Source organism: Trypanosoma melophagium, assembly GCF_022059095.1.
Source record: "Trypanosoma melophagium isolate St. Kilda chromosome Unknown ctg17segment0, whole genome shotgun sequence".
NCBI lineage: Eukaryota > Euglenozoa > Kinetoplastea > Trypanosomatida > Trypanosomatidae > Trypanosoma > Trypanosoma melophagium.
This window is the reverse complement of record NW_027125145.1, coordinates 345067-357835: the sequence shown is the minus strand read 5'-3', so window position 1 is coordinate 357835 and position 12769 is coordinate 345067. Positions and strand designations below refer to the sequence as shown.

Here is a 12769-nt window from a genome sequence, read left to right as displayed (position 1 = left end):
TTTCCCTCTTCTTACTTCCTCTGTGCCTTATTCTCTCTTTCTTGTTTTTCTTTTTCTTCTTTGTATGTATGTATTTTCTTTGGTGGGTGAGGTTTTACTTTCTGTCCTTTTCACCTTCTAGATGTTATGTGCAGGAGCCAGCAGCTCCCAATGGGACAAAGAAACAGGGAGAGGATAACAAACAAACAAACAAACAAACAAAAAGCAGCATCTTTACCTTTTATAATATTTACATCACGCAACTTGGTAGATTGATCTATGTGTTTGTGTTTTTTTTTTTTTTCGTTCTCTCCTTCTCTGTTAAAATATGCAATATTCTTGAAGAAGAAGGCTCTAGTTATCTTAAACCAGAATACACATTAGCACATATACATAGTAGATATGAATACATATATGGCAGTCTCTGGATAATAATAACTAGAGAATAATGTGACTAATCTCATCTAAAATTATATATACATTATCAATTATTTATATCATACTTTTGTTCGCCGAGACCCACATGACACCAGCATCCCTCACTTCACGCTTTACACGAGAAAACATAAGATCCCTATCATAGGCAATTAACTCTGGCATTTGAGTATCGTAGTATAGTGATGGTTGCAAACGGCACCAGGGATCGGGGTGTGTCTGCTGCAGCCCGTACAGAGCACGACGGTATAAACGTCGGTGTTGCTGCTCTAAACGTCGCATCTCTTCTGCATGAATATCAACAACAAAAGTGAAATCATTCCTTCGCACCAATGGAGAAGCGTGTCGTAGCTCCAAATGGTGTCCTTTTAAAAAAGAAGGAGAAAGATCTCCGTCTGCGCATCGTAAACTGGGGTTTTCATCTCTCTCTACGGCATATTCACTTTCGGATATTGGATCCCTGCTATGATATGAACTTCTATTTTCTGTAATACCACTATTGTTATTATTGCTGTTGCCCCTACTACTGCTCGTGGAAGCCGTTACTTTCCCTGTAGTAGTTCTACAAGAGTCCTTATCGATGCTCAGGGCCTGTTGCCGAAGTGATGAAACCGTCCCAGTCATACCTGTCATTGCATTATCTTTTCGTACCCTTCGCGCTGATGTCGCAATACAATTCGCTTGGAAGTCCCAGATGGGTGAATCACCACCTACTTTTGCACTTAATATTCTGTTTCTTTTATTATTATTATTATTATTATTATTATTATTATTATTATTATTATTATTATTATTATTGCTGCTGTCGCCACTTCTACTTAAGCTCCCCGCAGCGGTGGCACTGATATCCCTGTGCTGTAATGAGGGAACACGATCTGGACGCAGCGGTGTCGGTGAAAGTGGCGTCTTGCAAGACATCCCATCCTTCTCTTCCATCTAACAATTATACACTAACTGTAATGTCACAGAAAAATGAATAGATGAAAGCACACATACACACAGACATGGATACAAATACAGATATTTATACTGACACACACACAAATACAATGTTGCACATAAAAAAAAAAAAGAAGGGAATCATTACAGTAGTAAAAGAATAACAGAATTCTCTGACAAAGTCCATATTGGATAAGTTATTCTTTTTCCTCCTTGGACCTTCTTCATCCACACCCAGTCCCCACTACCTTTCGTTTTCCTTTTACCCCTCGGGAATTCTTTCTACATTGAAATATATGCTTGCCATTAAACCAAAGCAAGTATGTTTACACAATATCATTTGATAACTCGCTTCAATGGCTGCCCCTAAAAAAAAAAAAAATCCCCATTTAAATGGTTGTCACAGATGGGAAACCGGACAGCAAGTGCGAAAGAGAGACTCTTGTAAGCGAAAGAGTACACCCACACATAAACTCACGGGAAGAAGACAAAAAAAGAATAAGCACATATGACACCATCACACATACACAGAATTCTAGAACGAAAGAAGGGTGTATGATGCGAAAAAAGTACAAAAAATATTAGTAACGACAAAAGGCTGATGAGAACAACAAAAAAAAAAAAATGAAAATGTGATTCTCCCAGTACAGTGGTACTTACGGTTTAAAAAAAGATTGCAATGGAGGAGCCCACACCAATATAGCACCCCTTTTTCTGCCTTTTCTACTTTTTTTCCCCCACTTCTTCATTCCCATCCTTCTGAGCAAAATATATCTTAACGTTATTAACCTTTAGATTTTTTCACTTTTTTCCGTTTTCCAGAGTCGCCACCGGGTCCCCATTTTTCCTTTGCAAATTCAATTGTTAAATGCTCAACTGGCACGTCGTATGGGTCTGCTGTTTCAGGCCAATCTTTGACGTAGTCCTTCTGTTTGGGAAGCCATTCTTTAAACTGTTTGGCGGCCTCTCTCACTGACTTAATAGTATTAGGTGCAAAATTGGTGCTGATGAAATTTGTCACTGCCGATGGGATCCATCCGGCAGGATCACATTGTGTGATATATGTGAGACAGGAACCCTCTGTTCCCTTTTCATCAGACCAGGGCCGTACCAGATATCCCGTGATCTTTGATATCCCACGAACAACACTCCCACTGCTGATTTTTTTCGCCTTCAAGTAATCCAGTGGAACCTCTCGATGTGGTACGGAAGTATTAAAAATAACATACTCATCATTTCCAGCGTTAATCCACGCACGTTGATTTACAAAATCACGGTTTGCAACTCCTGGTATGGGACTTTTAGCCGCATAATATCCAATATCATTATTTTCATCAAGTTTTACAATACGGAAAGCATCGATACGATATTTGTCCCAGACTTCGCGAAACACAGCATCTTGAAGCATATCATATAATGTTAGAGGCTGTACATCTGGAAAAACACCAAATACCTTAATGATGTGCATCGGCTCTCCCACAATCCTTTTACTCCACGTGATCACCTCATTCTCGCGGCTGTAATGTAATTTAAAGTCATCCAATGAGTCTGCAAAATTGCGGAACGACAGACAATCTTGCTTTGTTGCGAGTCGATACGTACGCCCGCCGTGCTGCACTTCCGGGCCAGTGATGGGAAAAGGTGTTTGGTACGCCACGACCGTGTCTTCCCTTGATTTACCGGCATCACTGCCAATTACGCCATTGTTATGGGAAGACATGAAATTTTCTTGATATAGTTAAAATTTGTTGTTGCTTGAATATACGTATATATATTTGTGTATTACGTTCTTTTTTTTATCTTTCAAATTTCGATGGGGTTGGGCAGGCTTTTACTTTCTGTGATATACTCTTTGCTGCTCTCTCCGTTTCTTTTTCTTTCTTCTTTTTTGAATTTAATCGCCACCCTCACTATCTTTCCTCTGCTTCTTGAGACCTTTAGCAACACCACATTCACACCAAAGAAAACAGACAAACACCACAAGAAAGAAAGAAAGAAAGAAAGAAAGCAGAAAGAAACGCATCGGATGACTTGCATTTCTCCACGTTGTGACCGAATAAAGTGCAGCAGCAACAATAACGAAAAAAAAAAATGGGAATATTTGAAATAGAAGAATAATCTCTGGAGCGAAGATCAACAAAGTCCGCTGCCCAACAAATGAGAACATTCACAAAGACGCCCAAGAGGCTCAACACAGGAAAAACCAACAAACAAACACACACACATAGTATAAGAGAAAGAAAAACCCATTGTGACTTTCCTCATTTTCTTTCCCCCACTCCTAACACTCTGCATCCTCTTCTTTTACTCTTGTCTTATCGAACATCTGCTCTCTGTTATCGTCATTCATTTCCTTATGATTTTAAGTCCCAATCATATTTGAACGAGGTATAGGAAGTTCACGAGAAAGAATAAAAATTTAACTCGCACTCTCGTCGCAAGACAAGGTAAAATTTCATCTCGTGTGCCCACTCATTTGGAGGAACAAACGAAAAAAAAAACAGTAAACAATCGAGAAATAAGGCAGAGGAACAGTAAAAGAGAAAAAAATCATGCAGATGATTCACACGTGTTATTTCTTACAAAAAGTGGTATGGGGAAAAACAAAGGAAAGATTGTTGGCGGGTAGCCTTCATGCAAAGCGAGAGGAACAAATGGGGAGAAAAAAAAAAAGAAAACACATATTAATTGCTCGGGCAGGAATAACACAGTCCATATGTTCATATATATATTAAATTAATTGATACACCCTGGGCAAGTAGTCTATGGTAATAAATAAATTGGTACACATGATTCAGATCAATTTAAGGAGTACGAACATAACCTCGTGTTGCGTGGTTGCCTCGTAACGCAGCATTCCCAACATCATGGTGCCACTGCCTCACTTCACTAAGAAGTTTGTCGTACCGTTCCACAAGATCCACATTATGTAGACGTTTCTTTGGTTTACCTGAAGCAACAGCAGCAGCACTAGTGGAATCGCCACCATTTTGAATAAATGTAACATGATTTCGTCGTTGTTGTACTGCATCGCCATTTTCCTTCTTTGTATTTAAAAAGTCACGTGATGGGGGCGATTGTCGTGGTTTTTTCTCCCGCTCCTGAGTAGCACCGCGATGCCCAAGGGGTGCTGCTAAATTACCATGTTTAAGCCGACCTTCATGTGAAGCCTCACTTGCAGTGTGGGATCGACTAAAGGGAGTTGGCGGGACAGAAGTCTTAATACCACCACTTTTCATCGCCGCCTTCGTCGCTGCGGTAGCTGAACCCGCAGCTACATTATTCATATGACGTGAAGGCACTCCATTAGTAGTTTTTCCTTTTTTCATTGGGGCGAAGGAGACACTTTTCTTTCCATCAGAAGGGCGAAGAAGGCCGTTAGACTCTGGCGACTTCCTCAGTAGTGCAGTCGCGTTGGGCGCCAATTGCCGCAGTCCCGACGTACTATATGACGAAAAGAAAGGCTCCGGACCCGTACGTGTCTTTTTGGAGACCATTGGCACAATATTACTCTTCACATCACTAGTGCGAGATGCTTTATCTTTACGTGATATGTTCACTCGGTTTCGTCTTGACGTTCGCAGGGGAATGGGACGAGCGGCCATGTCTTTTCTAGCAGCACGATCCCGTACAATACGTTCTAGACGTGCTTCCATACTTACTACAGATGATGCTGAACGGAATGACTCCAGTGCCCATGTAGATGGTGTAGAGCCACTATTCATGGAACGCTCAAAAACAGCGATCATGTCTGGTGTAGACAAAGAAGGTAAATTAGCAAATATTAAAGCTAATTGAGCCTCTTCTCGTGCAACTGGATTACTACAAGCTAAGGGAAGCATATGTCTTATAGCTGAAACACAAATACCAAGTGCCTGTGCATATTCTCCTTCTCGGTTCATACTAGATCGACACTCTTGGTGATAGTGTGCTGCGAGACACTCCGCTTCTGTACAACTTTGTCGAAGTTTTACATTATCTAAAAGAAGTTCAAGGAGTGGATGTTGTTTCTCCCGTAGTAATTCTCCACGAATATTTGCTATAGTGCGATCTGTCGCATTCATTTTTGCTAATAATCGTTCCATTTCCCCTCCTTGAGCTGCAGATTCTGCTTCCATTTGCTCAATCGCATGCCTTAAACCTGCTACCCCAACAGGTGTAGCCTTTCCTCCATCCCCTTCAGTGTTACTACCTCGTTTTCTAGTAGATAAAAATCGGGCAAGTTTCCATTTATGTTGCCTTAATCGCATATCTAGTTCACTATTAGACTGTTGCGCTTCTCGCATCTCTCTATATAATGTTTCCTTTGCCACAGAAAAAGTTTTTAGTTTATTTTGTAGCTCCGTATACGCTTCTGATCCTTCATTCATTACTGACATTCGGCAAGACAAGCGATGCGATGGTTGAACCTGTGCAGGTGAAGCTTCTAATGAATCTGGACGTCCTTCCGTATCAAACGTTAATGGACCTGCCGATAAAACTTGTACCACATCACCTTTTCTAGATGATAAAGGTGCTACAGATGGGGAATTTAGAGGTAATTGTGAAGATTGCATAGAAAACGGAGCTCTACCCATACTACCAGTTAAATTACCTCCCTTTATACGTAAAAGTTCATCTCTTGCTAACGCTAGTTCCATGCGAAGATCCTCTATGAGTGCTTCTTGACTTTTTGCAACTTCTTTTGAATCAACTTGAAATTCATGACGTTTAGCTGCTACCTGAATTTCTTTAGCACGCATTGCAAAAAGCATTGTATTAACTGTCTCCTCATATTGTACATTACTAGGACTAACACAAAATAACATTAATGTTCGACAATTTCCACCTAAACAATCTCTCAGAAGTCGGGTCAATTTAGAACCACGATAGGGAACATAAATTGCCTTTTTATTATGTTTTTTACGCTGCGCTAGAGCCTGTACAACTGCTCCCAATGCTAAAAGTGAACGATTAATATTACCACCTTCACGCAAACGAATACCAGAGTTAGTCGTACCTGCTGCTCTTTCAGAACCTGCTAAATCACAAAAACGAATACGCCCAACTGTACCAAGTGATGCATCCACTCTATCTTTTACCTTCACTTCTACTGTAAGAATCGCATGTGAACGACTTGACTGGGCATTTGCGCTTGTAGATGCCACGAAACGATTGGTATGTCCTTGTTCTACACACTTGGCAAAGTCTTCTGCTGTGTCGGGAGTAATGTATGTTAGTCCCTTCACATTGAGACTCTCCGGGTTTACTCCTCCACTGCCGCCCTCCTCACCAGTGGCATTGTCATCGTGGCCGAGATCCTGCACCTTCAGCGCCGTCCGCTTCCCACGTGGACTTGACGGGGCGAGAAGGTCAAACACCTCCTCGTTGTACACCTCAAGAAAGGTACAGCGGATGGTGACGATTTTGTCATCCTCAGTCTCCAGACGCTCCTTCGCCTCAAGAATGTCTTGCACAGCTTGATAGACAACACCCGCCACACTCATACTACCGCCAAACATTGTGTGTGTCTTGCCAGAACCAGTAGCGCCATAGGCAAGGATGGAACCGCTGATGCCATCAAAAACACTACTCACAATACTGCGACATGCCCCGTACACCTCAATCTGTGTACAGTGTGGATGAAACACTTTATCCACCTTAAAGTGCTGCGGTCGCGGCAACGCATTGCGAGCCCCAAAGTAACGCGATGAAGCTAACATTCCACCGTTAACAACTATGCTGTCTTTGAGACAATTTACAACGGTCTTCACAGAGGGATCAGCGTTCTCCACCGTGGAGAGCGGACGCACACGCACAATAACACCAACTTTATTCTGCACATCATACTCATGTACTTTATCCGCCTCACTGAGGGGAACGGCACCATCTTTAACAGGAGTAGTAACAAGAGTAGCAACTGCAGCAGCAGCGGCATCACCACCATCACCACCACAGCTACTATCATTTTCAGAAGCTGCCGTAGCCGTTGGTTTCAAAACACCATCAACAGACATTGGTGATGTATTTTCACCCCTTATATTGGTGTAACTCCTGCTGATATAAACTACTTATATTATATGTATATATCACTTTTACAAGAAAACTCAGAGACAGAGGCCAAACAAACAAAGAGACTTTAAAGAATAATAAATTATCTACTGCGTTTGTTTTGTTTTGTTTTTTTTTCTAGTATGTCGTGTCCGCTCTTCCTTCCCGTATTCCTGACAGCGCGTTCTCAGAGCTCCTATATTCTTTACTGTCACGGAAAATGACGAAAGATAGAAAGAAATAAAGAAAGGAGGGAATTAGAAGCACTAAAAGAAATTGAAAAGCAAAATTTATATATCGAAAAGAAAAAGATAAACACACTTATATAGGAACACATAGTTGAAAAACCTAAGCCCCCACCCCAAAACACCGTGATGTCCAAATGTGAATAGTTTTGGAGAGATAATATACCACTCCTATTCATATTTATGGTAGCAGGCATTTTTATTACTTGTTTTTTTTTCCCTTTTCCTTCCATTCGTTTGAACCCTTTTTCTTTTCATATGTTTATCGTGTTCCCTTTGACTTGGTCACACTTCCACAACCTTCCTCCTCTTGCATAAGGGTAATACGCAAAATGGCATCTCGCAACTCTTTTTGTTGACGTCGCTGTTGCTCTTGGAGCGATAGCGCATTTTTAGCAAAGTCAGAGTTGCATGGTATTCTCAAAACCACGTTGTTGTCATTAGCATTGTTGTTGTGATTGTTACCCTTACTGCCCGTTGCCCTACCTGGCGTGGAAGTTGTACCCCCCGCCTTTCCTGTGGTTGACGTACTGGGTGTGGGTCGCCGTAGAAGCGTAAACCGAATCTCCTGCTCCCCATTCGGCTCGGAAGGCGTTGCATTGGAGCGTTGGTGTTGTTGTTGCTGCTGACGGTAGAGCCGAATACTCATCGCCAATTCCTGATCAAGACGGTCCACGCCGCCAGATTTCGAGTTGACATGAGCAGCATGTGGCAAAGTTTCGTGATGTTTATTCGACATTAGGGCATTCAGTTCAGCGTCAAGTTCTGCCTCTTCAAGCCGCATCCGCAATGCCTCAGCCGCTGTGAAATACTCATTCTCTTGCCCTACTTCTTCTGCGTCTTCATCCTCCCCTTTTACATCATCTTCTTCCTCTTCCTCTTCTTCATCATATGTCACTTCAGTCTCAGATTTAGAGAAGAGGCTGGATGTATCATTAACAGTATAGCTACTATCTTCAATATCAGTCTCACTCTCCTCCTCGTCACTATCATCCAAGTGACTTCTACTATTGTGACAGCTCTCTCTCTCAGTACATGTGGTGACAGAAGAGTCACAAGAAGATGAATAGGAGGAACCAGAGTCATCATCAGAGTCAGACACAAGACTATTTTCCTCCACATCGCTGCTATGCTCGATGGAAGCCATTTCAAAGAGCACCCCTTCCTCTTGCAACACATCGGAGTCGGCACGTCCGCTCCCTGATGCCGTTGTTATTCCTGCTTCCGCTTCTACTTCTACTGCTGTTATAGTTGTATTGATTGTAGTAGTGGTAGTAGTGGTGTTTTCTCCTCTTCCCATCCTAGACTCAAACAGTCCTTCATCCGAACGAGAAGGAAACACACGAAAAAACGGTATATCATCGCGGCAACTTGTTATGACCGCTTTACACATCTTATCATACCACAAGTTATCAGGATGCACAGTCTCCTTCATGACTACCTCTGCAAAGGCAAAGGCTTCTTCCGCTGTTGCGAGACTTGGTAATCCTGGTGTTGACACTGTCTCCTGCAAAAGTTGAGCTCGCACCATATCATCACCAAACCTTTCTTGATGTAGTTCTATTGGTTTTCCTTTAGCATTAAATCCGGTCATTTTTTCCATTTCCTTAACATCACGACGCATGTGTTCATCGAAAAAAATTATGAGTTCCTCCAAACGTTGACGTAAATCTAGTGGGATTGGTTCTATGAGGGTGTACCGATGTTGAAAGAGAAGTGCCACAAATTTTCGCACAACCTGATGTAGTGTAACTAGACGTTCTACCAATCGAGAGATTCGTCGTCTCATTCTGGTCCAACTTCCTTCACGTGGATTAAGCCACCAAGGAAAGGACGTGGCGCACTCGGTGAGGAGAGTAACGCAGCACCGCAAACGGCTGTAGTCGTCTTTGGGATAATCTTCAAATGGGCTGTAAAGAAGAAGCATCACCACTAGGTAACCAATAAAACGAATAGTCACCACACGTACACGATATAAATGAGCTAGGAATACACAATCAATGAAACGCCACTGCGGTACTCGGTATACGGCACGTGTTCCATCCTTCTGTGAAACATGACTTCCTCCATCCCCATCTCCATCTCTTTCTCCTCTTATTCTTCCTGTTGTTGTTGTTGTTGTTGCTGTTCTTGTAGATAAATTGGCAGGAACCTCAAAATCACGGCGAAGGTCCTCTGCGACCTCATCGATAACGCACTGCATAATGCTCTCGAGTCCTGCACTGGAGAGATCAGCGATGAGATCCGCCACAAGTGGCACTGCATCCCACCGCACATCCTGCAGGGCCCGCAATACGCGTAAAAGTCCCCGGCGGGCGTTAACATCGGCCCACGGCATACGGAGAAACTGTGTCCGCACAAAATCATACTTTACTGGAGAGAGGACCGACTGCAACAGATATCGTGCGTACTGTTCAATTGTTGACGTCATAGTTGTATTAGGACCATGACGAGGTTTTAGTTGTGGCGGTGGTGGTGTTAACGCGTCAAATGCCGACTTGACTATTTCCTTTAACTCATCATCCAGTAAAGACCCAGGTAACGCCTTCTTGAGTTTTTGAAACAGTCTATCAGCCTTGACATGCGTTGGGTGATTTCGAATTAGAAACAATCCTCCGTGTTTCATGGCAGCACCGAGAGTCACTGCGCTACAGGGATGATTTAAATCATCCACAGCGGCTCCCATCATATTTATCACCTGAGATGGTGGAATTACAGCAAACTTCATCAGTTCACACAAGTAGCGCACCGTTACAGCAATGTGGCGTAGTAATTGCGAACTGATACTCTTTCTCTGAGGCGATAAGACTGACACCTCCTCAAGAGAAACACCGGAGTCACTAGTTACATACCGTTTGTAAACTCGCCTCCAGTCTGCTTCTAAGCTTTTACCAAGAAATTCCGCAGTCTGGGGAAAATATTGGTGTAATATGGCAGCGCAACGCGCCACATATGGAAGCATCTCAGGATGGCGCGTACGAGGGAAATCTCTAAGCTCCAGCGATAGCAACATTAAACAATTTGAAAAGAATAACAAAGCCCCAGCAGCTGATTCAGATGCAGCACGCAAAGGTCGAAGAGCTTCCTGAAGGAAACACTCACACCAATTATCAATGGCAGTCGCATTATTACACTCCATGAGTTCCTCCAACAATTGTAAAATAGCTGAATAATTATCAAACATGGATGCAGGAACAGCTAACGCCGCCATGCGAAGTCGCCGACGTTTCATCATCGCAGCAGCCTCACCAACAGATTGACACTTACTCTCTTCTGAATTTTCTAAACTTAAATCAAGTTCTGTACTTTCTATTTCACTTTCTTCATTTTCTACTACTACTCCTATTCCTACTTCTTCTTCTCGTCCTGCTAATGATGATGATGTTGATGTTGATGTTGATGAGGATTGTGTAACTACGGCACCACTTATAGCTTGACGTCTCAAGAGTAAATCCCAATTTGCTTTTTCAGCCTCACATAACGGTTTTAGTTCATTTAATATTACTTGTAAATCTGGTAAATATTCATAAAATATACGTTTCTCATCATCTTCAAATCGATTATATGATTCTGCATTTTTGACGGTATGAAATACCTTCGCCACGGAAGTGATTTTAATCTCTCCAGTACATTTGGGCTCAATAACAGACAAATCAATTGGTTTTGGGGCCTCAAAGCCTAACATTCCAAGTAAGTTATCACATGATACATAGAACTCTTCAACATACTCCTGAAACAATCGAAAACGCACTTCCTCTGGAGTATTACGATTAGCCTTTCCATGTGATTCACTCAAGGAATGCCACCAAGTCTCAAGCTTTGATTTACGATCATTGTAAAATTTGAGACTACTCCATGCAGAAGCCAAGAGAATGGACGCAAACTGTCGTCTTTCATCACGTTTACAGTAATAATCTTCAGGAAGTTTATACGTTTCACAGAGTCTTGCCCAACTAAGTTCTTCTGTTTGTTGAATTGAAGCTTCTTCTATCTGAGCCACAGATTTCGTAGTGGGATTAAAAATTAATCGAGCTCCTGCAGGTGCAAGTAAAAACACCGTAGCGTCTGGGTTTTTACTCTTATCACTTGTCATCTCACCAGAGTAGCTAGAAAGATCATGAAGACGCCTTTTTGTTTGTTTTTCTTCTTCTTCTTCAGTTTCTTTATTGAAAATGCATAAAAACAATGCATTGTCCTTTCCAAGGAGTTCAATTCCAACCTTGCGGACAACAAGCAATATTACTGAGTGAATAGTTGAAGCTACTAAAGGAGAAGTAGATAATGAAGTATGTTTTTCCAAAAGAACCTGCAGCAATTTAAGAAGTTTTAGTAGTGGTTTAGCCTCTTCAAGAAGTCCCACCAACCACCACTCAGAGAAAACTCTAGCTACCAGGCGAAGCTGATTAAATTCTTCCATTGGAAACCTACTAATTGATCCTGTATTTAAATTTGTTGCAGTAGTGTTAGTAGGCGGTGTAGAAGAAGTATATGCTGTCACTGCGGTCCCAGAAGCAAGACTTGTAGTTGTAGTTGTAGTTGTAGTAGCCATTGGTGCATTCCCTTCACCACATTCACTTGGCCTTGTCAATTCCGAAGATTCACTTATGCGATCTATGGCTGTTTTGAGAAGATTCACGTCCACAATCTTCTCCGCGTTATCTTTCAGTCCTTTCTGTACCAAGGGCCAAAATCCCTCATAGCGTTGATGCACTTCTGAACAAACAAACGCAAATGACTGAACATCCGTTGACTTCATCTTTGTTCCGTGACAGAGCGATTGGACAACTCCCTCAGCCGCTTCGGATAGAAACATCCCAAGGTTTAGGGTGTCAAGCTGTGTTAATATTGCCTTTTCTGAAGACTCAGCTGAATAATTTTTAAACCGTTTTGCCAGAGTAGTAGCCTTCTTTAAATCAGACTTTAGAGTTGATAGTTTGGCACGGAAAGCGGTGCGCAGCGGTGCAGGGTTTGTGTTGCGATTTCGCAACTCTGCTCTCTGAAGTATAAGGTCTACACTACTGAGAGTCATGTGCGTAAACGACAAAATTACACCTTACACACTCTAAATATATATAGGGCAAAGAAAAAAAAAACAACCAAACAAAGAAAAAAAAATAAACAGCGAATAAGAAATAAATAAA

General features: G+C 42.0%; 4 protein-coding genes across 5 annotated transcripts; all 4 read right to left on the bottom strand.

The window, feature by feature from the left end:
* Window positions 1-471: 471 nt before the first annotated feature.
* Window positions 472-1350, bottom strand: LSM04_000962 (uncharacterized protein; the record flags this gene model as incomplete). The annotated part of the gene is made up of 1 exon (XM_067334401.1): window positions 472-1350. One exon carries the CDS (start codon window positions 1348-1350, stop codon window positions 472-474), a length of 879 nt encoding a protein of 292 aa, XP_067193267.1.
* Window positions 1351-2137: 787 nt separating this feature from the next.
* LSM04_004323 (START domain) lies at window positions 2138-3073 on the bottom strand (the record flags this gene model as incomplete). The annotated part of the gene is made up of 1 exon (XM_067334400.1): window positions 2138-3073. One exon carries the CDS (start codon window positions 3071-3073, stop codon window positions 2138-2140), a length of 936 nt encoding a protein of 311 aa, XP_067193333.1.
* Window positions 3074-4157: 1084 nt separating this feature from the next.
* LSM04_006571 (Kinesin motor domain) lies at window positions 4158-7349 on the bottom strand (the record flags this gene model as incomplete). Its single annotated transcript, XM_067334399.1, has 1 exon — window positions 4158-7349. The coding sequence occupies one exon, from the start codon at window positions 7347-7349 to the stop codon at window positions 4158-4160; it is 3192 nt and encodes a 1063-aa protein (XP_067193385.1).
* A 541-nt stretch (window positions 7350-7890) lies between these two features.
* LSM04_004507 (uncharacterized protein) lies at window positions 7891-12657 on the bottom strand (the record flags this gene model as incomplete). Of its 2 annotated transcripts, none has more annotated exons than XM_067334398.1 (2): window positions 7891-8510; window positions 8580-12657. In XM_067334398.1, 2 exons carry the CDS (start codon window positions 12655-12657, stop codon window positions 7891-7893), a joined length of 4698 nt encoding a protein of 1565 aa, XP_067193336.1. The 2 variants fall into 2 exon arrangements, with proteins under 2 accessions (XP_067193336.1, XP_067193335.1); XM_067334397.1 differs by having other exon boundaries at window positions 8601-12657.
* Between the last annotated feature and the right edge of the window lie 112 nt (window positions 12658-12769).